Source organism: Vipera berus (genome assembly GCF_964194415.1).
Source record: "Vipera berus genome assembly, chromosome: 1".
Taxonomy (NCBI): domain Eukaryota; kingdom Metazoa; phylum Chordata; class Lepidosauria; order Squamata; family Viperidae; genus Vipera; species Vipera berus.
Genome location: NC_138202.1, coordinates 109,218,781 through 109,246,013, shown reverse-complemented (window position 1 = coordinate 109,246,013; position 27,233 = coordinate 109,218,781). Strand labels below are relative to the sequence as shown.

Here is a 27,233-nt window from a genome sequence, read left to right as displayed (position 1 = left end):
TTCCAGATATTTTCAAGAAAGCTGCAATGTTGTTACCACTGTGGGGTCTTTGGTCCCTCTGGCTTGGTTGTTTTTGTGTATACATTTTATTATCCAATTAGGTAACATCATCAGGGCCAGAAGGGAGTGAAGTGTGCAAATAGCTATGGCTTAAAGATCTTTTTGGTGCATTTCATACAGTATAGATTGTTTCAGGCTTTTCTCGTAACTTTTCATTATTATCTATTTAAATCTGCAGTACGTTTATATATATATATATATATATATATATATATATATATATATATATATATATATATGTGTGTGTGTGTGTGTGTGTGTGTGTGTGTGTGTGTGTGTGTGTGTGTAAATTACTAACAAAGAATTTAGGGAGGCTGATATGCATTTCTGACTCATTAGTCTTCATCAGTCAGTCATACCCTTCTGAAATAAAGATTTGCCCCATGTTTGGGGCCTAGCAAGGTAATCTAAGAGTTAACATATCACACACACACACACACACACACACACACACACACACACACACACACACACATATATATATATATATATATATATATATATATATATATATATATATATATATATATATATATATAGTCTTGAACTATAAATAAATTCTAAACACACTCAATGTTGTTCTAAATGGGGTGTGCTTAGTTCCTTTCTTTTGCTTTTAGCACAGATGTGACTCTGTATATGTTATTATTCACCTTCTCTGTGTTGTATTCTTGTTTTCTTCTTTTAGCTTTATCAGTTTTATCAGCAAATTTGGGAAACTTGGGATCACCAGGGAGTCAATGTACAATATAAGTAACGATTATTTCTTTTTCTTCCTTCAAGCCAAATACACTACTTCATGCCCCAGTTCCCTGACTTATAGCTATGAAATTAGCTCGTGTGAACCTACTTGCCGATCACTGAGTGAACCTGATATTACATGCCACATCAAGTTTGTCCCAGTTGATGGCTGTACATGTGAACATGGAACTTACGTGGATGATTCTGGAATATGTGTGCCCGCTAACAAATGCCCCTGTTATTACAAAGGAACACCCATTCTTCCTGGTGAAGTTTACCATGAGTTTGGCGTTGCATGGTAAGAAGATACAAGTTACAAACTAAGCTGGACTATCAGAATAATATAAAATAGTGTCAGTCTAGAATGTTTTCATTTGATCCCAAGTATTTTTGCTATAAAGATACAATGGCACTGCTTAAAAGCATAAAGAGCAAAGTGTGGAAGAACTAAGATTTATTACACATACAAGTCTATTTGTGAATGTTAAATACTTAATGTTATTCCCAGAATATATTAGGTACTCTGCCTTTGAAGTGTTTTTAGAGTAAAATAATAATTTGCAGCTTCTGAGCTCAAAAAAGAAGTTTTATGAATTCCCAGATAATCTGGACACAATAATCATTCCCGTTTCTTTTACTCAGCACTTGTAATCAAGGAAAATTAAACTGCTACGGTGATGGAGAATCCAAGCAAAGTAAGAAATACACGTTATCCTCATGGTCATTTCTTCGTACATCTCCCCATTTAAATTGAATCAGATTAGTTAAAATAGCAGAATGTTACAAAGATAATCCAGAAACAAACCAGCAATTTAATATTGTCTGTGGTCCTGAGCATGATAATTGGAAGTAAGTTCCATTGCACAAAATGGACCTTACGCCTAAGTAAATAGACACAGGTTAAACTGCAAATTAATATTTTAGTGAGAAACATTTATCTTGTAGATGGATTGGCAAAGAATGTAATTATTACCTGGTCCTAGTTTGTGTCTAATGCCTAAACTGTATTAGCGATTACCACATATTTAAAAATTACTGTATTTAAACAGTAAGAAAATAGAAAAAAAAATCTTTTTTTCATCAAAAAAGTTGGGTATGGAAAAAAAATATAATGTTTGAGACATGAAAAGATGTATAATTCAGAGGCTGATAGTGTCCTTTTTAGAAATATTTCTTGGCTGTAAATTGCATGCAAAACTAATTGCTGGTTTTCTTGCACATTTTTGGAGACATTAGAGGCAGAATAGATTCATTTTGGGATATATTTTTATAATGACCTGAATTGGACCCCTCCTTCCTTCCTTCCTTCCTTCCTTCCTTCCTTCCTTCCTTCCTTCCTTCCTTCCTTCCTTCCTTCCTTCCTTCCTTCCTTCCCTCCTTCCTTCCTTCCTTCCTTCCTTCCTTCTTTCCTTCCTTAATAACTCAATTAAAGACTCAATAACTGAAAGTTGGTAAGACTTCAATGCAAATGAATAAATTTAGTTCCAAAGACCTTTGCACATCGTTTGCCCAATTCTTTTGACCCATGATATCTATATTTATTTATTTTTATTTTTATTCCATTTATATCCCGCCCTTCTCAGAAGACTCAGGGAGGCTTACAAGCTTAGCAGTATCTATCTTTTTGTGTGATATACCAACTTTTTCTCTCTTCTGGATAGATTGTACCGCTCCAATGGTTTACTTTAACTGCAGAGATGCCCCCGCTGACAGCAAAGGGGCCGGATGTCAGAAGAGCTGTCAGACTCTTGATACACATTGTGTAAGTATTCAGGTCCTATCTGAGACTGTATTATAGATCAGAAAACAGTTCCCTATACCTTGAAGGCATGAATTAATCTTAGACAAGTCTCTCTTCCCCAGTCTCACCTTGCCCAGTTCCTTCTAGATCTTATTGTTCCATCTTCTTCAGTTTCTTGGAACCAGTGGTGGGATTCAAATATGTGAACAACCAGTTCTCTGTGTGGATGCCACTTCCAGAAGTCCATTCTGGGCCTGAGCAACAACAAAAAATAGCTACCGGTACTAGTACAAACTGGTGCAAATTGGCTGAATTCCACCACTGCTTGGAACACAGAGCTCATTCATTCAGAAACCTACCATCATCCCCTCAAATACACATATACAGGTAGAAGAACTTCTGGGTATGTACTGGAGTTATTAATTCAGGTGGTCATTCCCTATTGGTAATTCCAGCTGAATTAACACCACTATTGTGTTTAAATTGAGCCACCCTTATTTAACCTGGACTGGAAAAGCAAAATATTTGACTGCTTATTTGCTCTTTCCTGAGTCATATTTTCTTCTTGATGCTTACAGTACAGCCCACAGTGTGTCTCTGGTTGCGTATGTCCAGACGGACTAGTATCAGATGGGAAAGGCAGCTGTATTCCTGTAGAAGAATGCCCATGTATTCACAATGAGGCTACATATCAGCCTGGAGAAAAGATCAAAGTTGATTGTAACACTTGGTAAGCATTTGCTAGTGAACAGTGCTTCTTCTCAGATATATATTCCTAAGGTAAAATGGCCATATTGTCCTTTGGGGGGAAAACCCCAACAACATGCCAGATTGAAAGCAGACTGGCAAGAGTTGTGGTACATACTTCACCTAAGTACCTAATACTAAAATATAAATGTGTCATGAGCCAATTTATGTATGTGCTTATTAGTTCTAAATGAATTTTCTATTTTCAAATCATTTTCTTTCTTGATTATTTTGCATAACAATCACATCAGATAAGTACAAATTCAGTGACAAAAAAAAGAACCACATCTCCCACAAAAGTTAAATCTGCATCTGCCATATGGTTAGACTGGCCTATCCTGCTTGCTTTCCAAAGACATGGCTGTGTCAATATGCCAGGGATCCAGCTATGACTTGGAGCCCACTAGCTGTCTATACTGATGGATCCATAACTTGCAGAATAACAGTGCTGCAAGGGACTTTGGAGGTCTTCTAGTCCAACCTCCTATACTGGTTTTTTTTCTGTTTTCTGTTTTAGTTTTAGTTTTGTTTTAGATTTGATTTTTAATGGGATTTTTAATTTAATTTTAAAGGGGATTACTGAAATCAGGTTTTAAACTTTTTTTAAAAAAAATCCCTGTATTTGCTATTGGTTACAACTTTTTGTTGTTTGTAATCTAGTTGTAAGGGCCAGGAAAAGTGGAGCTATGATTATTCATAGCTGGAGTTGCCAAAATACTTATGATGTTAAACTTAGTTAGGGGATACCTAGATACAAATCCACCTTCAGCTATGAAAGCTCACAAGGTCACTTTGCTGCAGGCATTCCATTTCAATCTAACTTGTTTCACAAGGTTATTGTGCACTGTATACTGCTTTGAAAAGGCAGGCTAAGGAAGGAAGGAAGGAAGGAAGGAAGGAAGGAAGGAAGGAAGGAAGGAAGGAAGGAAGGAAGGAAGGAAGGAAGGAAGGAAGGGAGGGAGGGAGGGAGGGAGGGAGGGAGGGAGGGAGGGAGGGATTCAATATTTCCCGTTTGCACCAGCCCTCATTGAAAAGTACATGGAAATATGCCTTTGGATGTGAAAATATTTTTAATGGATATATATCTTATCTTCTTTATAAGCATATGTGCAAATCAGTTTTTTTGGGGGGAAAATACCATTCTTGGTATGCCACTTCTTGGGAGGTCTCCAGGATTCCCAACTATTGAGGCAAGAGTTGAAATAGATTTCAGGAGGATATTGAGTTAGAGAAGAATGAGTGTAACTTCATAATCAGTCACTCAGCCACCTTTATTATGGAACACGGACCTTTAAAACAGAATGGGACAATTCCCTGTGGCCACTTCGCCATGGCTATCTCACCACGGGACAATTCACTGCAGGAAAATTTAACAAATACAAACGTTAAATTAATTTCAACAGAACCATGGCTGATAATAATAAAATAAAGTCAATCCAGAAATATAAGAGTTACAATAATTTTAACAAAAATGTGGTCACCAATAATAAAAGTGACTGAATGAAATTAGTAATGCAGCCTTGAATTGTCCCAAGGTGAGTTGTCCCGCAAGAAGCTGGACATGATGAGTTGTCCTAGACTCCCTTCATAAATAACAAGGAAAACATATTCAAAACAAATCTGAAAATGTACTTCCATTCTTTTTCTATAGTACAGAATAGCAACTTTTAAATATAATTCAATTTTCTTTAATACTTGACATTAAAATGCAATACCTTGCACTTTACTTTTATAGTTTCTTAATTTTTTAATGAAATTATGCCATTTGTAGTACTGTTCCAATTTCTTTTCTTTCCTATCCAATATCCTTGCCTCTTCCCACTTACAATAGTCTATGATTAGTTTGTGAGATAATTATTTAGCTGAACTCTACACAACTAAAACATGCTGCAATACATGAACACTATACATAAAGTTGCTTTTATGGGTGCAAATAGGAGAATTATTCTTGAAATACTTTTTCCCTTTTCTTATTTTAGTATATGTAAGAACAGGATGTGGAAATGTACCATGGAGACATGCCTATCAACGTGTGCTGTTTATGGAGATGGACATTATATCACCTTTGATGACAAGCGTTATATTTTCAATGGGCAATGTGAATATACACTCTTGCAGGTATCAAGTATTGCTTTCTTGTTTTCACCGGAGAAACTGTCTGGATCTAACAAAGAAGGCAATATTTTTTTTTCCTAATTCTATCCCCTTCCTTCTTAGGATTATTGTGGCCAGAACAGTTCCACCCAGGGGTCATTCCGAATCATCAGTGAAAATATTCCTTGTGGCACCACTGGCACCACTTGTTCTAAATCTATTAAAGTGTTCTTCAAAGTGAGTAACATTGCTGCAGCATTGATGGTTCTACCATTAACTCCCTGGTCTCCAAAAAAAATCTTCCAAAATAACTTTTTTTTTTTAATTTAAAGATGGAGGCATAGTCTATTCCTTCATGCAACTACTTTGGTTGAGCACATAGAGTATTACATTTGGGGTATTGATATGGCCATTCCCTCTGTTTCATGCCAAATTGTATTGGAAATGTAGGCAAATAAAGAGAGAAGTGTAAACTGGTTTAATTCTTGTGCAAAATTAAAAACAATATGTTAAACATCCTACTGAACATGTACAATACCTAGAGCTTTCTAGAAATGCCCTTTGCTTTCCAACAGTTTTAAAGACACTGAAGATAAGTTAGAAAACTAGTTAGTGCAAATAGGAATACATTTAAGGCACTAGATTAATAGATAGAAGGAATCGCCTTCAGGAACAAGAGGAAGAGCTGCTACAAGACAATGCTCAGATAAAAGAAAACTGTGTCCTGGATAGGACCATAACTTGAGAAAGTGACTCATACAAGACCGACCTTGTTTCCCTGAAGGATGGGAAAAAGTGGATTCAAACTTACACTATTTTGTTTCTGCAACCTTACAATAAAAATAAGTTTAGCCTGCATGAGTTGGCTTTCCTAGTCTGGTCTAGCTCAAACAACTGACACTACTATGCAGTATACAGTATTGCTGTACCAATCACCACAGAAACAATTTCTGTAAATCCCATGCTGTTCATCCCTATTCTATATATTGTTTGTATTAACTGGATGATGAGTCATGCAGATGATATTTATTTAAGGAAATATTCAGCTTTTGTCTACCATATTGGCTAATAAAATTACTCTTGTACAATATTTTTTGATAAATAAATCAAACGGTGACTTTGGAAAACTGTCATTGTTTCCTACTATTTGCTCAATTCTTCCAGAACTATGAACTGATACTTACCGAAGAGCAGTATAAAGTGGTAAAAAGAGAGAGTGGAGGTCAGATACCATATAGAATTCACCAAATGGGCATCTACCTGATGATTGAAATTCAGAAAGGACTAATTGTCTTATGGGACAAGAGAACAAGCGTATTTATCAAACTCAGTGCAGAATTCAAGGTGAGGTCCTGTTGGAAATGAACTTTAGAGTTGGTGGTATGTGAATTAATTAAACTGAAAAAATCAAGCATTAAGTGGGCTGCACATTCTCTAGAATTCAATTAATTTGTATGCTTCTCTCTTCAGGGTGAAGTCTGTGGATTGTGTGGGAACTATGATGGAAATGGAATTAATGACTTTACAACTCGGAGTCGGTCTGTAGTAGGTGATGTGTTGGAGTTTGGAAACAGTTGGAAGGTATCACCCACATGTCCCGATGCCAAATGTGTCAAGGATCCTTGCTCCAAGAATCCTTATAGGAAAGCTTGGTCACAGAAGAAGTGCAGCATCATCAATAGCGAAATCTTTGCCGCCTGCCACTCTCAGGTACACCAAACCCTCAGGGCACATTTTTCACAGGAAAAAAATCATTATTTCAGGTGACAATCATGCCTGCCTGTCTGTCAGCCTGCCTACCTTCCTGCCTGCCTACCTACCTACTTACTGGTTAGCCTGAATTACAATCTTTCATTTAATGATGTTTTGAAGTTATGATTGCCTCAGAAAAAAATTACTTACTTGTTCTGAAAGCTACAACTTGTTGCACCACCCCAGAGGTCCAGTTATCACAATTTGGGCACTTGGCAAGTTGTTCACTTTTATAATGGTTGCAGCATTTTGCAGTCATCTTCCCAACCAGCTTCCATGAAGCAAAGTCAATTGGGGGAGCCAGATTCACTTAATGACCACATGATTCATTTAACAGCCACATCATTTGCTTAAAAAAAACTGGAAAAGATAATAAAATTGGGTCGGATCATGTGATGACTCAGTTAATGACCACATCACTTAGCAAACGAATTTTAGTCACCTTTAGTCAATGTTTTGCACAATGTTTTGAGGACCCAGATTGTTGGGGGCAATAAGCTGACTTTGTAATAATGCCGCTTGGGGGGGGGGGCGAAAGCCCTAATAAGCAGGCATATACATAGAATGAAGGCTATTGCTAAGCACATTTGATTTGTGCTTAGATTGTAAGCCGCCCTGAGTCTTCGGAGAAGGGCGGGATATAAATGGGATTAAAATAATAAAAAAAAATGTTTGGAAGAATTGTCACTAGGAGATCAAAAAGATGTAGCGTCTGTTTCATTTCTTCCTAGGTGGAACCGACTAAATACTATGAAGCCTGTGTGACCGATTCCTGTGCTTGTGATACTGGGGGAGACTGTGAATGTTTCTGTACAGCTGTAGCTGCATATGCTAAAGTATGTAGTGATCATGGAGTATGTGTATCATGGAGGACGCCATCAATTTGTCGTGAGTATCACATATAATTGCATGGACAGTGACAATCCAAAGCTGGAAAGTGAAGTATCTACTTGAAGACCATATCATCCCCGAGTGTACGACAATGTTCTTATACCATGCCATATCAAAAATGCAATGAAGGAAACATCTAGATATTTGTGCTCTTATTGATATTTATTACATCAACAACTGACAAACCTGATGCTGGCTCAGGAATTCTGGGAGTTGAAGCCCACAAGTCATAAAGGGGCCATCATTCCCCACCTCTGTGCTAGATAGACAATTATTTCAAGGGTTTGAATCAAGTTAGTGCACCATCTCATCTCATAGCTGAGTGGTTATCTTACAATCATTAAAAATGCAAATGTTGAAATCTAATTATTTTTATAATGACATAATTGGTAGCATTTGTTCAGGATTGATATATTCGATTCTTAATGGTTGTCATTTGGTTCCCTTAGCCATGTTTTGTGACTATTACAACAATGAAGGTGAATGTGAATGGCACTACAAACCTTGTGGAGCCCCTTGCATGAAGACCTGTAGGAATCCAAGTGGGAGGTGTGCTTATCATTTACCTGGCTTGGAAGGTGAGAAGATGTTTCTTATCATATGTATGCCAATTAGTGCTATATAATATGCTGTTTAATAGCTGGCTAATATCTTATATGAGTACAATGATTATTTATAGCATAGTAGGTCAAAGTTATCACTCTGTGAAGAACGTCACCTTGTTTAATATCTATTACATTTCTGTCTTTGGCTTCAAATAATTTGTGGTTGATCTTTCTAAGACACTCCCAAGGCATGGAATTAAAAATCAACCATCAGATTTAGTGATTCATCTACTTTAATATTTGTGAGTTTGAACTGGATGGGTGTACAGAGCTGAATAGAGTGTTCACCTTTTCTTTCTGCATCTTTATTTTCAATATCGATTTTCTTCTACCCCAAGTTGCAGATTGAGAGGATTGATAACAAGGCAAGACACCGCTATTTCATCCATCTTTTTAATTCTCAGTAATGATCAGGAATACTGGGGAATGTTGAAGAGGAGAATTTCAGAAGGGGAATTGCCCCCCCCCCCCAAAAAAAAGCAAAAGGAGACCTCCATATATCATTTGGAAGAATTTGATCATTAAACTAATCAAAGCTATAAAATACATATACCAGAGAAATCAATGAGGGGGAGGACAAATTCTAAACTGGAACTGTTGTGGAGAGCCAAAACAATAGGGCTATGAAGGTGTGTGCACACGCACACACGAACATGCAAATTGGGGAAAAAAACAATAGCAATAGTCTTCAAAGTAAAAGCAATGCAGTTACCGGTATATTGCATGCATGGCATACACTTATTTACATTTGATTTCTAATTTCCAATTGACCTCATGCAGGCCAGACAGAGACAGCTAAAAGGCCAGATGTGGACCAGGGACCATAAAATGCCCAGGTCTATATTAAGCAATATTATTCAGTTTACCTTTTACAACAGTCTAGCAATTTTAAGGTAATAGAACTTATTAAAAGGCTAATTTGTGGAATCTTGGTTTTAGAATTGATCCAAAGCAGCTTAAACGCTGCTGATTGTAAATCATTAGCTTTGTCTGAATTCAATATCATCCAAGTAATTGTGGGGGGCTTTCCCTTATCCTTTTCCTCCTCTTAGGCTGCTATCCACATTGCCCAGGAGATAAGCCTTATTTCAGCGAGGATGAGATGAAATGTGTTAGCATTTGTGGCTGTTATGATAATAAGGGTAACTATCATCGGTTAGGAGAAACCTTTACTACTGGAGAGATATGTCAGTCATGGTGAGTAATAATACAAGCCTTGGTACAATAGGTATATTCAGAATACATGTTGCAATGACTCCAAAATAACCCTGTTCATTTTCATATACTTACAATGATGTATTAATTCCTTGTATGATTGATTGACTATGTGCTATCAAGGCATTGTTGATCCTTAGTGACCACACAGATAGATTTTTTTTCAATGATAATGCATCCCTAACCTGGACTTTCAAATCTTCCAATGCTGTACCCATTGCTATTGTAACTGAATCCATCCAACTTGCTGCTGGTTATTTTCTTTTTAGAGAAATCTAATTGGTAGAAACAAAAGCTTCAGTTTAATTTTAGACACACAATAAAGCAAGAAATGTGTGTATGTGTGTGTTATTATATATCAGTGATGGCGAACCTTTTAGAGACCGAGTGCCCAAACTGCAATGCCAAACGCACTTATGTATTGGGTGCCAGGCCCATTGGGTGGGTGTGGCCAATTGGGTGGGCAAGGCTACAGTAGTTATGGCAGACTGGATGGGCGTGCCCAGGCTGGGCATGGCCACCTTGATGCTGCTTGTGGGGAGGGATGCCTGTGGGAGCCAGGCAGGGTTGGGGGAGATCCAGGGGGTCTCTGGTGGGTGGGACAGTGGGCAGGAGGCTCATCCTGTGGGGTGAAGTGAGGCGAGGCAGGGAGTAGTGCAGGGGTGCCATTAGGGCAAGGCAAGGAGAAGCAGGGGCCAGGGCGGCTGCTTCCTGATACCATCGGCCCCCGCACATAGTAAGCACATAGGGGCCAACTGTGTCCATCAGCAGCCACAGTCTGCTGTCCCCTCGGTTTTGGCGTGACATGGCTGTTTGCTGCCTCATGCCTCACACCCAATGTAGCTGCCATGAGGCCACGGAACAAGCCAGATGGAGGTAAGGAACCAGTATACGGGTTTCTTCCTGACACCCAACTTGTTCCGTGGCCTCATGGCAGTGGCATTGGGCAGAAAGTGCAAACAGCCAGTATCAGCACAATCTGGTTGTTTGCCTCCGGCCACAGCCACTTGCCGCCTTGTGCATCGCACCCACCTCCATCGCAAATCTTTCCAGAAACTCACTGCAAAGGATGCCCAGCACGAAGGATGCCAGCACCAATCCCAGGAGCCAGAGGGGCACTTCATGGCAGTGGCACTGGGCAGGTGGCGGCAAACAGCCAGTTTCGGTGTGACATGGCTGTTTGCCTCTGGCCATGGCCATTTGCCACCTCGTGCATTGCACCCAATGCCCCTGCCATGAGGCCCTGGAACAAGCCAGGTGGAGGTAAGGAACCAGTATACCGGTTTCTTACTACCACCCGGCTTGTTCTGCAGCCTTCTGGCAGTGGCATTGGGCAGGAGGTGGCAAATGGCTGGTTTTGGTGCAATGTGGCTGTTTACCTCTAGCTGTGGCAATTTGCTGCCTCGCGCGTCGCACCCAATGCTGCTGCAATGAGGCTGCAGAACAAGCCGGGGGGAGGTAAGGAACCAGTATACAGGTTTCTTCTTTCCACCCAACTTGTTCCGCAGCCTCATGGCAGCAGCATTAGGCAGGAGGCAGCAAACGGCCAGTTTCAGCATGACCCAGCTGTTTGCCACCTCGCGTATTGCACCCAATGCTGCTGCAATGTGCCTTGGTCAAAAACAGCCATGGAACAAGTGGGATAGGTTTCCCCCTCACCCGTCCATTCAGCTACAGCTTTGGTGGCTCTGTAGGCAGAGCTGTGAAGTTATCTTCTCTGTTAGAGAAGAGAACTTCGCAGCTCTGCCTACAGAACTACCAAAGCAGCAGGTGGAGCACCAGAGGCTCGGGGAGGGAGGGCACTGAAGTGGGTGGTCAGGCCATTGGCAAGAGCAACACATCTGAGTGGAAAGCAGCCTCAGAACAAGTGGGGCAGGTAAGGAAAGAAATCCTTGCTCCTCCCAGAAATTGCCTTTCTTTCCTTACCTGACTTTCAACCCCGTGCTGTTACTCCTTTACAATCCGCTGCCACTGCTGTGTGCAAAGAAATAAAGTTTTTTTGGGGGGGAATGATCAATCAATCAATTCCAACTTTGCAATCTGTCACGAGAATCTGGAATAGATTGATTGACCTTTTTCCCCCCCAAAAAAACTTTCTTTGTTTCCTTGCATGCAGCGGCGGCGGTGGATTGTGAAGGAGCTGGTAAGGTTGTTGTTGTTAGCTGCGAAGTCGTGTCTGACTCATCGCGACCCTGTGGACAACGTTCCTCCAGGCCTTCCTGTCCTCTACCATCTTCTGGTAAGGAAAGAAAGGCAATTTCTGGGCAGAGCAAGGATTTCTTTCCTTACCTGCCCCACTTGTTTTGAGGCCACTTTCCACTCAAACACGTTGCTCTTGCCAATGGTCCAATCTCCCACTTCAGCACCCTCCCTGAGCCTCTGGTGCTCCAACTGCTGCTTTGGTTGGCCTTCCGGCCCCCACCTCAACATCCTGCCCACTGCCACCCAGCACGGTTGCCCCAGGGCTGCAGGGGCTGGCCTGGCATGGGAAGGGCATGCGCCCCACCCTCCTGCCACCATGCAGGGTAAGGTTTCTGTGCCCGCCCCTGCCCAGATGACCTCGCCTCCCCCAAGCATTGTTTCATTAACCTGCCTTTCAGCTGCATTCCATTTCTCTGTTCGCTTCTCAGCCTTCACCGCGTGTTTCTGGGACTATAAGTAAAAAAAAAAGTTCCATCAGACTTTCTAACTTCTTGAGATCTCGCGAGAAGTTAGAAAGTCTGATGAAACTTTTTTTTTTATCGATAGACCCAGAAACACGCAGTGAAGGCTGAGAAGCAAGCGGAGAAACGGAATGCAGCTGAAAGGCAGGTTAGTTTAAAAAATGTTTGGGGAGGCGGGGGCGGGCACGGCAACCTTACCCTGCATGGGTATTGATGTAGGTTGCTCATGGACAGGACTGAAGGCCTAGGACTGGGGCAACAGCGTGCATGCCCAGAGGGCTCTGCGTGCCACCTGTGACACATGTGCCATAGATTTGCCACCACGGTTATATATAATAATATATATAATAATGTTATATATGTTATTATATATATAAGAATTAGTGTTCTAATTCAACATTAGAGGGGTAAATAAGATCCCACTTATTTAATTCTACCATGTATAAGTTAGAATAAACAAACTCAGAAACAAGGAGCCTGAAACTTTCAACTTAAGTCTAAATAACTAAAAGGATTATCCATGGAGTATGATCAAAATAGTCAAGATGGCAACCACAATGGTGCAAGTGAAGCTCTGCTCATTTTGTATATGCAATATACCTAAAACATACCTTAAAAGATAAGATGGCAGCCAATGTAGTGTGTTGAAAGTTTCATCATATTACAATGCTACCACCTTGACTTTTTTGACCATGTCATGTAGACACATGTGGCTAGTACAATTGCAATGCACAGGTGTCACCTGCTTGTCTTGCTGAGAAGCAAACATCCCTTATTCCATGATGAAGCCCATTGAGGGGAAATGACATCTAGATGTTGCAGTTTGGGTCTATTGGATGGTGTGAGTCTTATCATTTGCAGTGGATGGTTTTGTTTATCTTAATGGTGTCTTTAGTAACTATAATAAAACTGTTTTCTCAAGGCCTGTGGCTTTGAATCTCTACCATCTTTTTGTTCCTTCCAGTGGTCTGGTCAAAGTCTGACACAGCATATTCTTTACTGACAAGAAAGGTTCATGAATTCTTTATATCCATATGTACAATTTTATTAGCCAATATGGTAGACAAAAGCTTATTATTTCCTTAAATAAATATCAAGATATCATCTGCATGACTGATCATCCAGTTAATAAAAACAATATATAGAATAGGAATGAACAGCATGGGAGTTTACATAAATTGTCTCTATGGGGATAGGTACAGCAATGGGGTGTATAGTAGTGTCAGCTCTTCAGGGTAAACCACACTAGGAAATCAATTCACATAGATTAAATCTACTTTTATTAGAAGGATACAAGAAACAAAATACTGTAAGCCTGAATCTGCTTTTTTCCTCCCTCCCTCCCTTCATATTCATGAAAATAAGGAGGGTCTTACATGAGTCACTTTCTCAAGTTACAGTCGTATCCAGAACTCAGGTTTCTTTTATCTGAGCATTATCTTTTAGCATGTCTTCCCCCTGTTTCTTAAAATAATTCCTTCTATATATTAATCTAATGTGTACACACACACACACACACACACACACACACACACACGTACACATACCCACAGAAAGAGGGGGGGAGAGGAAGGAAGAAATCATACACACTCTACAATATATTAATATATATACCATACGTATGCTTAATAATATTTCCTAAAGTAATTTACATAAATTTCAATTCTTCCAAAAATAAATTGTAGTGATTGATGCTTGTTCTTTAAGCTAATAGCTGCATAAAAGTTAAAAGTTTCCCTGACCACTCATCTCTGACTTTAGGACATAGCACTCATCTCTGTTTCTTGGCCAAGGGAGCTAGCATTGTCCATAGACATTTTCTGTGGTCATGTGGCCAGCATGGCTGTATGCCAAAGGCTCACAGAAAGCTGTTACCTTCCCACTGAAGTGGTACCTATTAATCTACTTGCATTTGCATACTTTCAAACTGCTAAGGTGGGCAGGAGCTGGGAGAAGTAATTGGAGCTCACCCCTTCCCATAGCACTCAGGTCTCAAACCTGGGTGCTTTTTAGAGAACCAAAATGCTAAAGTTATTATTATACCCTTTCTTTCAGTTGCTAGAGAACTGTATTTCAGCATAACACTTTCTATATGATATTCATTGTAAACCAGAGGTATTTAAAAGAATGTTCCTATTTGAGGCATATGCAAGCAAAGCTATTCAGTGGAATTTAGTAGGAAATAAATTGGAACATGTTTTTAATGAATCATATGTCATTGTTGTTTCTTACAGTAAATGTACCAGCGAAGGCATTATTAGCTGCGAATATGATATTAAAGGTAACTTGAAAAGATTTATTAATAGTGCTATAATAGTTTGATACAACTTTGTCTAGCCACACATTCTTATTTTCTAAATGCAGCTTGCTACTGCTACTACGAAGGAAAGAGGTATAACTACAAGCAAGTCATTTACAATACCACAGATGGCTTGGGTTCGTGTATGACTGCAATTTGTGGCGTCAATGGAACAATCAATAGAGAAGTCTACCAATGCGCTGGAACTACCACAAAACCACCATTTGAATTCACAACATCAAGTGGAACAGGTATTTCACTCCATAGTCTGGATTTAACACCAGCTTTTTTGACATTGATCCCTTTCCAATATACTTGCCCAATACATCTAGAAGACATGAGAAACTGGCAAAGACTATAAATGAACTGAAATGGGAATCAGCCCCACTAGATCTACATGAATAACTTCAAAGTGAATACAATCATTAGTTATTTGCAAAACCCTAAAGGCCCCAAATAAACTACACTGCAAGTATCTTGAGAGTAGGAGGAATCTTCTTCCTCCAATGATGGAATACTGAATTTTGCAGAAATTAATCGACTTCTTTCTGTATAGTATGTTCCGACCTCTGGAAACAGAAAGTATCAGGCTGAATGTAAAAAAGAATAGAAATTTGCAGAGAAGACCAAAACCTGTTGAGATTATACCCTTCCATGCAGAGGGAGAAAGAGGTGAACGGTGCTTATATCCTCAATAACACATGTCCCATCCGTGAAGTACAAGAAATCGTGACACTGATCTCATAGTCTGCAGCAGGTAGCCTTCCTGCTGTAGTTCATTTATTATCTATCTGCAAACAAACAATTATTGGTTAATGTCACAATGTGACATTATAGACAGGCTGGGTCAATTCTCACCAGAGACATATTAAATTTGATATTTTGAATGCATTGACTGAAAAAGATTTTCGAATCTTAACAAAATTGATATATTAATTTCTTTCTGTTTATTCATTTTTTAAAAATAAAAGATGTAAAAAAATAGCACCAGCTATATTTTTTAAAAAAGGAGAAAAAAAAGGAGAAAAAAAATCCAACAATTGTATACAAAGTTTCTACAGTCTGCTATTTGAATCAGGACAGGACAAGAATAAATGAAAAGAGGAATTTGCATCCACTTCCAATTTCATCAATAATAATAATAATAATAATAATAATAATAATAATAATAATAATAATAATAATAATAATAATAATATATTTCCCAAAGCAAAGGAAAATATGATTATGAGAACTACAGTACAAGAGTTGCTTGGCTTTATTACATGCCTCTATATCTAAAATAAAAAAAGATATACAGGTAAACTTATGACTTACAAATGTATGCTGCTAAGTGAGAAATTGGTTAAGTGAGTTTTGCCCCATTTTAGAACTTTTATCACCACATTTGTTAAGTGAATCACTGCAGTTCTTAAATGAGTAAAATGATTGTTAAGTGATTCTGGTTTCCTCACTGATTTGCTTGTCAAAAGTTTGCAAAAGGCGATCACATGACTCTGGGACACTGCAACCGTCATAAATGTGAGTCAGTTGTCAAGCATTCAAATGTAAATCACGTGACCATGGGGATGCTGCACCAATATTAAGTTTGAAAAATGGTCATAAGTCTCTTTTTTCAGTACTATCATACTGAAAACAGTCACCAAATGAACTGTTATAAGTCGAGGACTACCTGTACATAAACATATTTGATATTTTCTTTCCTTAAAGTTACAAGCATAACAAAGAGTACTGCTTTTTTTTTAAAAAAAGTATCTACAATTAGATAATAAATTATGCAATAGGCAAAAGAAGTCTGCTCCTCAAAAGGAGAGGCTTTCGATAAACATTATTGAAACAATTATGTTTTGTGTTACAGAATCAACTCCAACAAGAACAACAATGTGTGTGCATAAAGTTTGTAGATGGATGGGTTGGTATGACCTTAGCTATCCATCATATGAAATTACCAATGGAGAGTATGAAACACCAGAAAACATAAGAGCCAAAGGACATAATCTTTGCAAACATCCAGATAAAGTGGAATGCAGAGCAAAAGAACATCCCGATGAAACATTGCATTCTCTCAATCAAAATGTAACATGCACACCAACTGATGGTTTGATCTGCAATAACAAGGATCAGAATCCACCAATGTGCTACAATTTTGAGGTCAGATTCTTCTGCTGCAATTTTGAACCATGTGGTCCATTGACATCAACATCTGCTACTAAGACTACTGCAGGAACAACACCAGCTACTGTTATTGTGACCACTCGTCCTACATCCCAACCTTCTACACTAAGTTCAATTCAGCCCATATCCACATCTTGCCAACCTAAATGCCAATGGACCCAATGGTTTGATGACCACAATCCAAACACGAGCCCTGATGGTGATTTTGAGCGCTTGGAAGACATACGAGCACGTGGACTGGTTTGTGACCATCCCAAAGACATTAAATGCCAGGCAAAGGACTATGCACACACTAGGAATCCTGCCCCTGAGCAGAATTTCCAGTGCAATGTAGAGGTTGGACTAGTGTGTGAACATGAAAAACAGAAAAAGAAACCATATAAATGTGTCAACTACGAGGTGCAATTCCTGTGTTGTGATTATAGCCATTGCCAAACAGTCACAACAGCAGTAACTGCCAAACCTACATCAGCCAAAATGCCTTACACTTCCACAACATCCAGTGCATCCACCCTACCACAGACAATATTGACCACCAGGCAAAGCACACCCCTGGTAAGTACAAGTACACCAGTAACAACAGGAAAACAAACAACCACAACCCTTCCTACTCCACCATCAACACGACTAGTCACATCTGGAATTATCTCCACTGCATCGACTGTCACCAAAAGGACCACCTCGTTGTCCACAAATGCAGAAGTAACTACAAGAAAGCAGATAACCACAACTCTTTCTACTCCATTGTCAACTTTTCTGTCCACAACAACAATGCCTATTACTACTACCACTGCAGAGACAATGCCATCTACCCAAACAAAAAGATCACCTCCTTACATACCTCAGTCTAGCACTCCACTTGTTATTGTGACCACTCGTCCTACATCCCAGCCTTCTACACTAAGTTCAATTCAGCCCACATCCACATCTTGCCAACCAAAATGCCAATGGACCCAATGGTTTGATGACCACAATCCAAACACGAGCCCTGATGGTGATTTTGAGCGCTTGGAAGACATACGAGCACATGGACTGGTTTGTGACCATCCCAAAGACATTAAATGCCAGGCAAAGGACTATGCGCACACTAAGAATCCTGCCCCTGAACAGAATTTCCAGTGCAATGTAGAGGTTGGACTAGTGTGCGAACATGAAAAACAGAAAAAGAAACCATATAAATGTGTCAACTACGAGGTGCAATTCCTGTGTTGTGATTATAGCCATTGCCAAACAGTCACAACAGCAGTAACTGCCAAACCTACATCAGCCAAAATGCCTTACACTTCCACAACATCCAGTGCATCCACCCTACCACAGACAATATTGACCACCAGGCAAAGCACACCCCTGGTAAGTACAAGTACACCAGTAACAACAGGAAAACAAACAACCACAACCCTTCCTACTCCACCATCAACACGACTAGTCACATCTGGAATTATCTCCACTGCATCGACTGTCACCAAAAGGACCACCTCGTTGTCCACAAATGCAGAAGTAACTACAAGAAAGCAGATAACCACAACTCTTTCTACTCCATTGTCAACTTTTCTGTCCACAACAACAATGCCTATTACTACTACCACTGCAGAGACAATGCCATCTACCCAAACAAAAAGATCACCTCCTTACATACCTCAGTCTAGCACTCCACTTGTTATTGTGACCACTCGTCCTACATCCCAGCCTTCTACACTAAGTTCAATTCAGCCCACATCCACATCTTGCCAACCAAAATGCCAATGGACCCAATGGTTTGATGACCACAATCCAAACACGAGCCCTGATGGTGATTTTGAGCGCTTGGAAGACATACGAGCACATGGACTGGTTTGTGACCATCCCAAAGACATTAAATGCCAGGCAAAGGACTATGCGCACACTAAGAATCCTGCCCCTGAACAGAATTTCCAGTGCAATGTAGAGGTTGGACTAGTGTGCGAACATGAAAAACAGAAAAAGAAACCATATAAATGTGTCAACTATGAGGTGCAATTCCTGTGTTGTGATTATAGCCATTGCCAAACAGTCACAACAGCAGTAACTGCCAAACCTACATCAGCCAAAATGCCTTACACTTCCACAACATCCAGTGCATCCACCCTACCACACACAATATTGACCACCAGGCAAAGCACACCCCTGGTAAGCACAAGTACAGCAGTAACAACAGGAAAGCAAGCAACCACAACCCTTCCCTATCCACCATCAACACGACTAGTCACCTCTGGAATTATCTCCACTGCATCGACCACCAGTCCAAGCACACCCCTAGTATCCACAAGTACAGCAGTAACAACAGGAAAGCAAACAACCACAACCCTTCCCACTCCACCATCAACACGACTAGTCACCTCTGGAATTATCTCCACTGCATCGACCACCAGTCCAAGCACACCCCTGATAAGCACAAGTACAGCAGTAACAACAGGAAAGCAAACAACCACAACCCTTCCCTATCCACCATCAACACGACTAGTCACCTCTGGAATTATCTCCACTGCATCGACCACCAGTCCAAGCACACCCCTAGTATCCACAAGTACAGCAGTAACAACAGGAAAGCAAACAACCACTACCCTTCCCACTCCACCATCAACACCACTAGTCACCTCTGGAATTATCTCCACTGCATCGACCACCAGTCCAAGCACACCCCTAGTAGCCACAAGTACAGCAGTAACAACAGGAAAGCAAACAACTACTACCATTTCTACTCCATTGTCAACACTTGTCTCGACTACTGCCAGAATAACAACAAGAAAGCAAACAACCACTAACCTTCCCACTCCACCATCAACACAACTAGTCACCTCTGGAATTATCTCCACTGCATCGACCACCAGTCCAAGCACACCCCTAGTAGCCACAAGTACAGCAGTAACAACAGGAAAGCAAACAACTACCATTTCTACTCCATTGTCAACACTTGTCTCGACTACTGCCAGAATAACAACAGGAAAGCAAACAACCACTGCCCTTCCTTCTCCACCATCAACACGACTAGTCACCTCTGGAATTATCTCCACTGCATCGACCATCAGTCCAAGCACACCTATAGTATCCACAAGTACAGCAGTAACAACAGGAAAGCAAACAACCACAACCCTTCCTACTCCACCATCAACACGACCAATCACCTCTGGAATTATCTCCACTGCATCGACCACCAGTCCAAGCACACCCCTAGTATCCACAAGTACAGCAGTAACAACAGGAAAGCAAACAACCACAACCCTTCCTACTCCACCATCAACACGACCAGTCACCTCTGGAATTATCTCCACTGCATCGACCACCAGTCCAAGCACACCCCTAGTAGCCACAAGTACAGCAGTAACAACAGGAAAGCAAACAACTACTACCATTTCTACTCCATTGTCAACACTTGTCTCGACTACTGCCAGAATAACAACAGGAAAGCAAACAACCACTACCCTTCCCTCTCCACCATCAACACGACTAGTCACCTCTGGAATTATCTCCACTGCATCGACCACCAGTCCAAGCACACCTCTAGTATCCACAAGTACAGCAGTAACAACAGGAAAGCAAACAACCACAACCCTTCCTACTCCACCATCAACACGACCAATCACCTCTGGAATTATCTCCACTGCATCGACCACCAGTCCAAGCACACCTCTAGTATCCACAAGTACAGCAGTAACAACAGGAAAGCAAACAACCACAACCCTTCCTACTCCACCATCAACACAACCAGTCACCTCTGGAATTATCTCCACTGCATCGACCACCAGTCCAAGCACACCCCTAGTAGCCACAAGTACAGCAGTAACAACAGGAAAGCAAACAACTACTACCATTTCTACTCCATTGTCAACACTTGTCTCGACTACTGCCAGAATAACAACAGGAAAGCAAACAACCACTACCCTTCCCTCTCCACCATCAACACGACCAGTCACCTCTGGAATTATCTCCACTGCATCGACCATCAGTCCAAGCACACCCCTGGTATCCACAAGTATAGCAGTAACAACTGGTAAGCAAACAACTACAACTCTTTTTATTCCACTGTCAACAGTAACCAAAAAGCAGTGTATCATGTAATCTCTATTATTATTTTACATGTTCTCAGCAAGATATTTCAATACACATTTATCAAAATGCTTTCCTGTGGTAGCAAGTTATCTATTTTAATTGGAAATTTCATTCTCCCCCATGTTTTAAGGAAACAACTTCTTCATTCTGGTTCGTTTAATTCATACTACTATATGTGGCCTCCACCTGGATGTTTTCTGACAGTATTTCAGTAAATATAGTTCTGAGATAGTCAGTGGTGAATCATTCTCCTAAGCATAATGCTGTGGTCCTGAATTTAGTTGCAGAATTTTTGAGTTAACTGTGATTTTTGTAGGGGTAGGGAGTTTTTTCTTGCCATAATTTATGAAGAACAGTATTAAAGTTTGGCAGTACAATTCCAGTTGGTATCAATCTCATATCATTTGGTTATTTCTATGTTATATTTTGTGTCTTTCTCAATATCAGGCTCCACACTAGCAACTACTTTAAGCAGAGTAACTCCATGTTTCTGCCATGTATCCGGAACTCCTGATTCTTTATTTTCTCCTGGTGAGTTTCATTCAAAAATTCCTTTGACTGTACATGTAATTGGAGCTCATCCTTCCACATAAGTACTCTATAGTTTCTGACTATTTAATCTGGGGGTGCTAGTGAAAATGTTTTCATTTATTGAGGCATTTAACTTTTTTTTCCATGATGAATCTGAAAGCATCAGTTCCTAGTCTGAATGTTTTATTTAAGGAAATTGATCCTTAGAAACTTACCATACTTCAGTCATTCCTTTTACTGGGAGAGCAACATATACTTTGCCACTCTGCTCCCAAGCACTTGAATTATGAGTCCAGTGCCTTTCCGGGTTCCTTGGGTTTGAGATGGACAAGAGTTTAAATTCTGTTTTCAGACATTTTTCTTATTCTACCAGTTTGTATAATTTTTGTGAACATTTTTCTTCACATGTGCATTTTGATGTGTATTTTTCCTAGAGACTGCATTGTTTTATATCCTGATGAGGAAACTACCTTTTGTCTTAATAATTAATATTATTAATAATATTAAGTATTAATAATTTTGCTTAATATTTTAAAACTATAGATTTTGGCTTTCAAATAATAATAATAATAATAATAATAATAATAATAATAATAATAATAATAATAATAATAATAATAATAATAATAATAATTATTATTATTATTATTATTATTATTATTATTATTATTATTATTATTATTATTATTATTATTATTATTATTATTATTATTATTTTATTTATATACCGCCCTTCTCCCGAAGGACTCAGGGCAGTGAACAGGGCAGATATATAAAAAATACAAAAATACAAAAGTTAAAAGAAAATTAAACATATGCCCAACTAAAAACAGTAAATACATATATTAAAAATGACAATAAAAACCCAACCCATCCCCCATCAGGCCAGGCCGGCTTGTTCAAATAAGAGTGTCTTCAGATCGCGACGGAAGGAGCGAAGGTCGGGCGCCATCCGGAGCTCAACCGGCAACCGATTCCATAGCTCCGGGGCGCCCACAGAGAAGGACCTCCGCCTGGGGGCCACCAATATAGTCTCTTATTCTCCTTTAGTTTCACGAAATTTTGCAATGGGATGGAATAAATTATTATTGGGGATAGACAACGAAAGTAATGGTTATTGATTTCCCCCCCCTCTCTCTCTCTCTCTCTCTCTCTCCTTCCTTCCCCCCCCCCCGGGAACTGACACTTGCTCATTATAAATCACAAAGGCCATAATACCATCCACAGTTTTTTTCGGTGTAACACACCATAAAATCAATGAGCTTATGTTCAAAGAACACATCCTGAATCACATTTGATGATAACTTCTCTGATGCTTATGCAGATTTACTTCTGCATAAACTTGATTAGAATGACATGTTGCAATCAAAAATATAATGTTTGAATTACACATGCATTTAACATTTAATTATGTGTTTTGGTTTATAGCATTTGTGCATGCTGCTTTTTAATTTATTGATTCTTTTAAACAGGGGAAATAATATATAATAGAACTGATAGTTCTGGATGCCGTTTTATTGCAATCTGTGATGAAAACTGTGAAATTAAGAGGTATCCAGTATTGTGCCCTACAACAACTCCTCACCCATCAATTATAACCTCAGGACCATTACCTATTCCTTCTACAACTTCTACTCCAGCAACTGAACTACACACTTACTCAACTCCAAGAACCGAGAAAGCTATTTCCCCAACTCCTGTACCAGATTGCCCTGATGCGGATCCACCTAGAAAGGTAATGTGATTTTTTTTTCATGCACTCCTGATACAATTGTCCATTAATTGGGATAAAGCATTATATTTACATGACTTGCATAGGCAATTTAAACTAACAGAGCACAAATCTCTAAAAGTTTGCCTTCAGTAAAACAAACATTGGAGGTTTAAATCTGGGGTGATCGTTGCCAAACGCCTTCCTTGTAGCTCCCAAAGCCCTCTCTGACCACATCTACTGTTTGCCTGGAAGACAAAATGTAAATTGTCATATAAGCTGTAAAAACAGTTTGAACACAAGAAAGGACCTCCTGCAAGTCTCTTTGCAAAGAAAAACAACAAATGTTGGCCATAGGATGTGGAGGCCCATGTTCAAATTCCCAGCTGTAATTTTTTTTTCCTTATTTTGAGCGTGGATCCATAAAACGAAGTCTTGTGTTCTCCAGATTCCTGTTGGTCTCGCTTTCTGAAAGGGTGATCTGCTTTAGAACCACTATTCCCATTGATCTGTTTTAGCATTTGCAGCAAGCAGCATTCCATCCAGTGACAGACACTGACAGAGATGTCAGCATTCCAAAGAGTGCACTGCCAACAACTATATCATCCAGAAAGAGAAAGAAGGATGAGGTTATTGGCACAGCACTCAATGCTCTTCTCTATTGTGTTACAGTCCTTGGGTGGACACAACTATCAACAGTGGCTCTTCCTTTACACTCAGGCCTTTATTTTAGCCCCGTCTTCATTAACATAGCTCTTGAGGGTCTTTCATAGTCCTTGAAACAGAAGGTTGAATAGAGATCTGTATATGCAGAGGATATCTTCTTTTACTCAACTCATAGTGTCTTCCTGGACACATTCGTGCAATTTTCCCGGCAACAATATGGAAATAACTTGCCATTGCATTTTTGTAGTGATTTTTTTTCTATTCTTTTTCCAGTCTAGTTTAAAGACCTAGGATTTCTTAGTAGTTACTCATACAGGTACTAAGCAATCTTATGAGGCCAAACAAAATCAACTAACTGCTCCCTGTTGGCACTCTTTGTTTCCCAAATGGTATTATTGCTCCACATTGGAAAGATCCCCATTTGTCCCCAAATAAGATTGTTCCACATTGATTCCTAATTGACCTTAACTCTTTCTTTCATTGTTTTTAATGAGGTCAATAATTTTAGAGTAATTTTCTCTTGTTTGCCCCCCAGTTTAATGAAACATGGATGTTTAATAATTGCACTAAAGCTACATGTGAAGGGAACAACCGAATTGTTGTGGTGCCAATCCCTCAAGCTGAGAAGATAGTCTGTGCCAGTGGACTCGAACCAAAGAAAACAGTAGATAAAGATGGTTGCATAGAACGCTATGAGTGTGAATGTAAGCAAAATAGATTACAATATAATATTCATATTTACAAAGGAGTAAGCTCTGCCAGGTTTAACGCCACCTCCTTTATGCAACTATTTGTAGCATTCCAGCTCTGATTTCTGGAAGAAAAAATATGCATATTTTAATTTTATGTAATATGCATGTAATATACTGTACATGCATTTATATATATCACCTATAACATTATCCAAGTTATGACATTCACTCTTTTTAATGATTACAAGAATGCTCTATAGTCCTTCAAATATCATGGTTACTAATTCTTTCAGTGGTGAATTAAGTATCCTTTGTTAAGATTTCTAAAGATTACACATCTAAATGTGCACCTTTGTAATTTTTTAAAAAATACGTTTTCTTATAGGTATCTGTAAGGGCTGGGACCATTACAACTTTATGACTTTTGACGGCACTTCTTATACTTTCCATGGCAATTGCACTTATATCTTGGTGAAAGAGATTGTGAATAAATATGGAAACCTCCGTATTTTGCTTGACAATGCCTTCTGCGATGTAGCTGTTAATCAATCCTGTTCCAGATCCCTAATTATATATTACAACTCTATGGAAGTCCGACTAACTAGTGTAATGCAAGAAGGAGTGAGAGTTAACAAGGTAATGTGACATAGGTTTTAAAAATAATATTGTTTCAAGCAAATAGAGAAAGCAATAGTTACGGTAGGACAATATTGCAAAATACTTCTTGAATCATATAGTTATCATGAGAAAAATATTTGTGTTTTTTTTTTAAAAAAAATGTTGTACTATCTTTAGGACAGACCAACTACTCTGACTTTAATCTTGAACGATTGTTTATTTATGGTGTGATGTTTCCCCTCATAGATAAATGTCATAAAGTTTAGATAAATATCTTCCTAGAAACAATGCCATTAGGCCAGACCTTGGGAGAATTAGAAGTTTCTGCATGACTCACAAAGCCACATTGTGATGGAAGGGTTGGAACAGAAAGTGTTGTAATAGCTAAGTCCAGGCTACAACTAAGCACCTTTTTAAACTGAAGCCATTTCCCATGTAAAAGGAAATCTACCAAATCACTATACTGCCCTTTGGAAAATATGTTTGATAGGGATAGAAGAGCATTCATACCTCCAGCCCTTCACATTCTAGTTGCCCATTGATTATGTGCCTTCAGAAGCTGCAAGCCTGAACAGTTCAGCTAGCTGCATTTATACTCAGGGAATTATTTTTTTATTGCCAATTATGTATTGTTGCAGCTTCAAGCAGCTGGACATCATTGTATCATACAAGTGGAGAAACACACATATGGGGAAAATGTATATATACACATACATATACATGTGGGTGTGTAGTGTTTTGTTTTTTGTTTTGTTTTTTTGTGATAGAACACACCGGAACAGAGTTCCGGCACCTTTTTTCGACGGATTTTTCAAGTTTTAAAAGTAACTTTTGAACATTTGATATTTGGTCCACGTGGACTTGAATCGCCCTGTCGAGCATAGCAGGTCGGCGGCAAAATCATTAAAATGGTGCATGTGGGCTGCTTGTGTGTCGAGTCCGATGCATGCATACTTCATCTGCTGTAGTTGTGATGGCACTGCTCGGCTTGTGGCACTGCTCGGCTTGTGACTGGTTGTGTGGTTGCGCGCCGAGTGCTTAGTGCAGGCGGTGGCGGTTATGTTTTTTACACAATTCACATGTGTGGGTGCGTGTACAGTGATTGACTATGAGCGAAAGGTAAATAATTTCTTTTTTAAAAAAAATTGTTGGTGAATTTAAAATCTTTTTTTATTTTTTAGTTTAAAAGTGTGACCCCAAATTTTAAAATGAAAAAAAAAAACTAATTACTTCTCAACCACCAGTCCTAAGAACTGAATATATAATTTTTTTAATAAAAGATTAACAAGATGTGAGTTCCGGCACCTTTTTTCTTACAAATAGCACTGGACACACATATAAGGTAAAGGTAAAGGTTTCCCCGCACATGCATGCTAGTCGTTTCCAACTCTAGGGGCCGGTGCTCATCTCCGTTTCAAAGCCGAAGAACCAGTGCTTGTCCAAGGACATCACTGTGGTCAGCTTATTATTGTTGTTCAAGTCCTAACCAAGGACCTAAGAGCTGTTAAGGTAACATCTCAGTATATGCACAGTTCCGAATGAAGTGGTTTTTTGCAGTCGAAATATTATTATTGCTATTGTTTGAATGTTAGCTTGAACAGTACTTTGGGGAAAAGGCAGGTTACAACAGACAAATTATTTTTAAAAAAAATTCTAAAAGGGCAGCAGAACATAAGTATTACAGAAGCGACTGAACTAAAATGCATTAAAATGGCGTAAGGTAAATTGCTCAGATTTACATTGCAGTTTGCTCTTCAATCTACTTTATCCTGCTGTTTCTAGATCTTTTTCGGCAATGACTCTGTCCCAGAGGGCTTTGTCAAAGATGGCATTGTGGCTACTAGTAATGGTGTTACTATGACGATTGAAATCCCTGCCATCAGTGGTTTTGTTTCCTTCAATGGTTTCACCTTCTTTATTATGCTTCCTCATGAACTCTTTCAACACAACACAGAGGGACAGTGTGG

At 39.3% G+C, this 27,233-nt stretch overlaps 1 protein-coding gene across 1 annotated transcript in view; it reads left to right on the top strand.

Moving 5' to 3' along the window:
- LOC308669854 (mucin-5AC-like) overlaps positions 1 to 27,233 on the top strand; it is a 63,438-nt gene that overhangs the window by 20,429 nt on the left and 15,776 nt on the right. The window contains exons 17-35 of the mRNA XM_081330767.1: positions 844 to 1,099; positions 1,444 to 1,496; positions 2,463 to 2,563; positions 3,121 to 3,272; positions 5,269 to 5,407; positions 5,507 to 5,620; positions 6,548 to 6,727; positions 6,854 to 7,093; positions 7,867 to 8,023; positions 8,476 to 8,604; positions 9,684 to 9,828; positions 14,744 to 14,790; positions 14,874 to 15,059; positions 16,667 to 20,989; positions 21,496 to 21,579; positions 23,052 to 23,314; positions 24,492 to 24,660; positions 25,034 to 25,284; positions 27,049 to 27,232. Coding sequence (XP_081186893.1) covers positions 844 to 1,099; positions 1,444 to 1,496; positions 2,463 to 2,563; positions 3,121 to 3,272; positions 5,269 to 5,407; positions 5,507 to 5,620; positions 6,548 to 6,727; positions 6,854 to 7,093; positions 7,867 to 8,023; positions 8,476 to 8,604; positions 9,684 to 9,828; positions 14,744 to 14,790; positions 14,874 to 15,059; positions 16,667 to 20,989; positions 21,496 to 21,579; positions 23,052 to 23,314; positions 24,492 to 24,660; positions 25,034 to 25,284; positions 27,049 to 27,232 — 7,173 coding nt within the window. The remainder of the gene's footprint in view (positions 1 to 843; positions 1,100 to 1,443; positions 1,497 to 2,462; positions 2,564 to 3,120; positions 3,273 to 5,268; positions 5,408 to 5,506; positions 5,621 to 6,547; positions 6,728 to 6,853; positions 7,094 to 7,866; positions 8,024 to 8,475; positions 8,605 to 9,683; positions 9,829 to 14,743; positions 14,791 to 14,873; positions 15,060 to 16,666; positions 20,990 to 21,495; positions 21,580 to 23,051; positions 23,315 to 24,491; positions 24,661 to 25,033; positions 25,285 to 27,048; position 27,233) is intronic.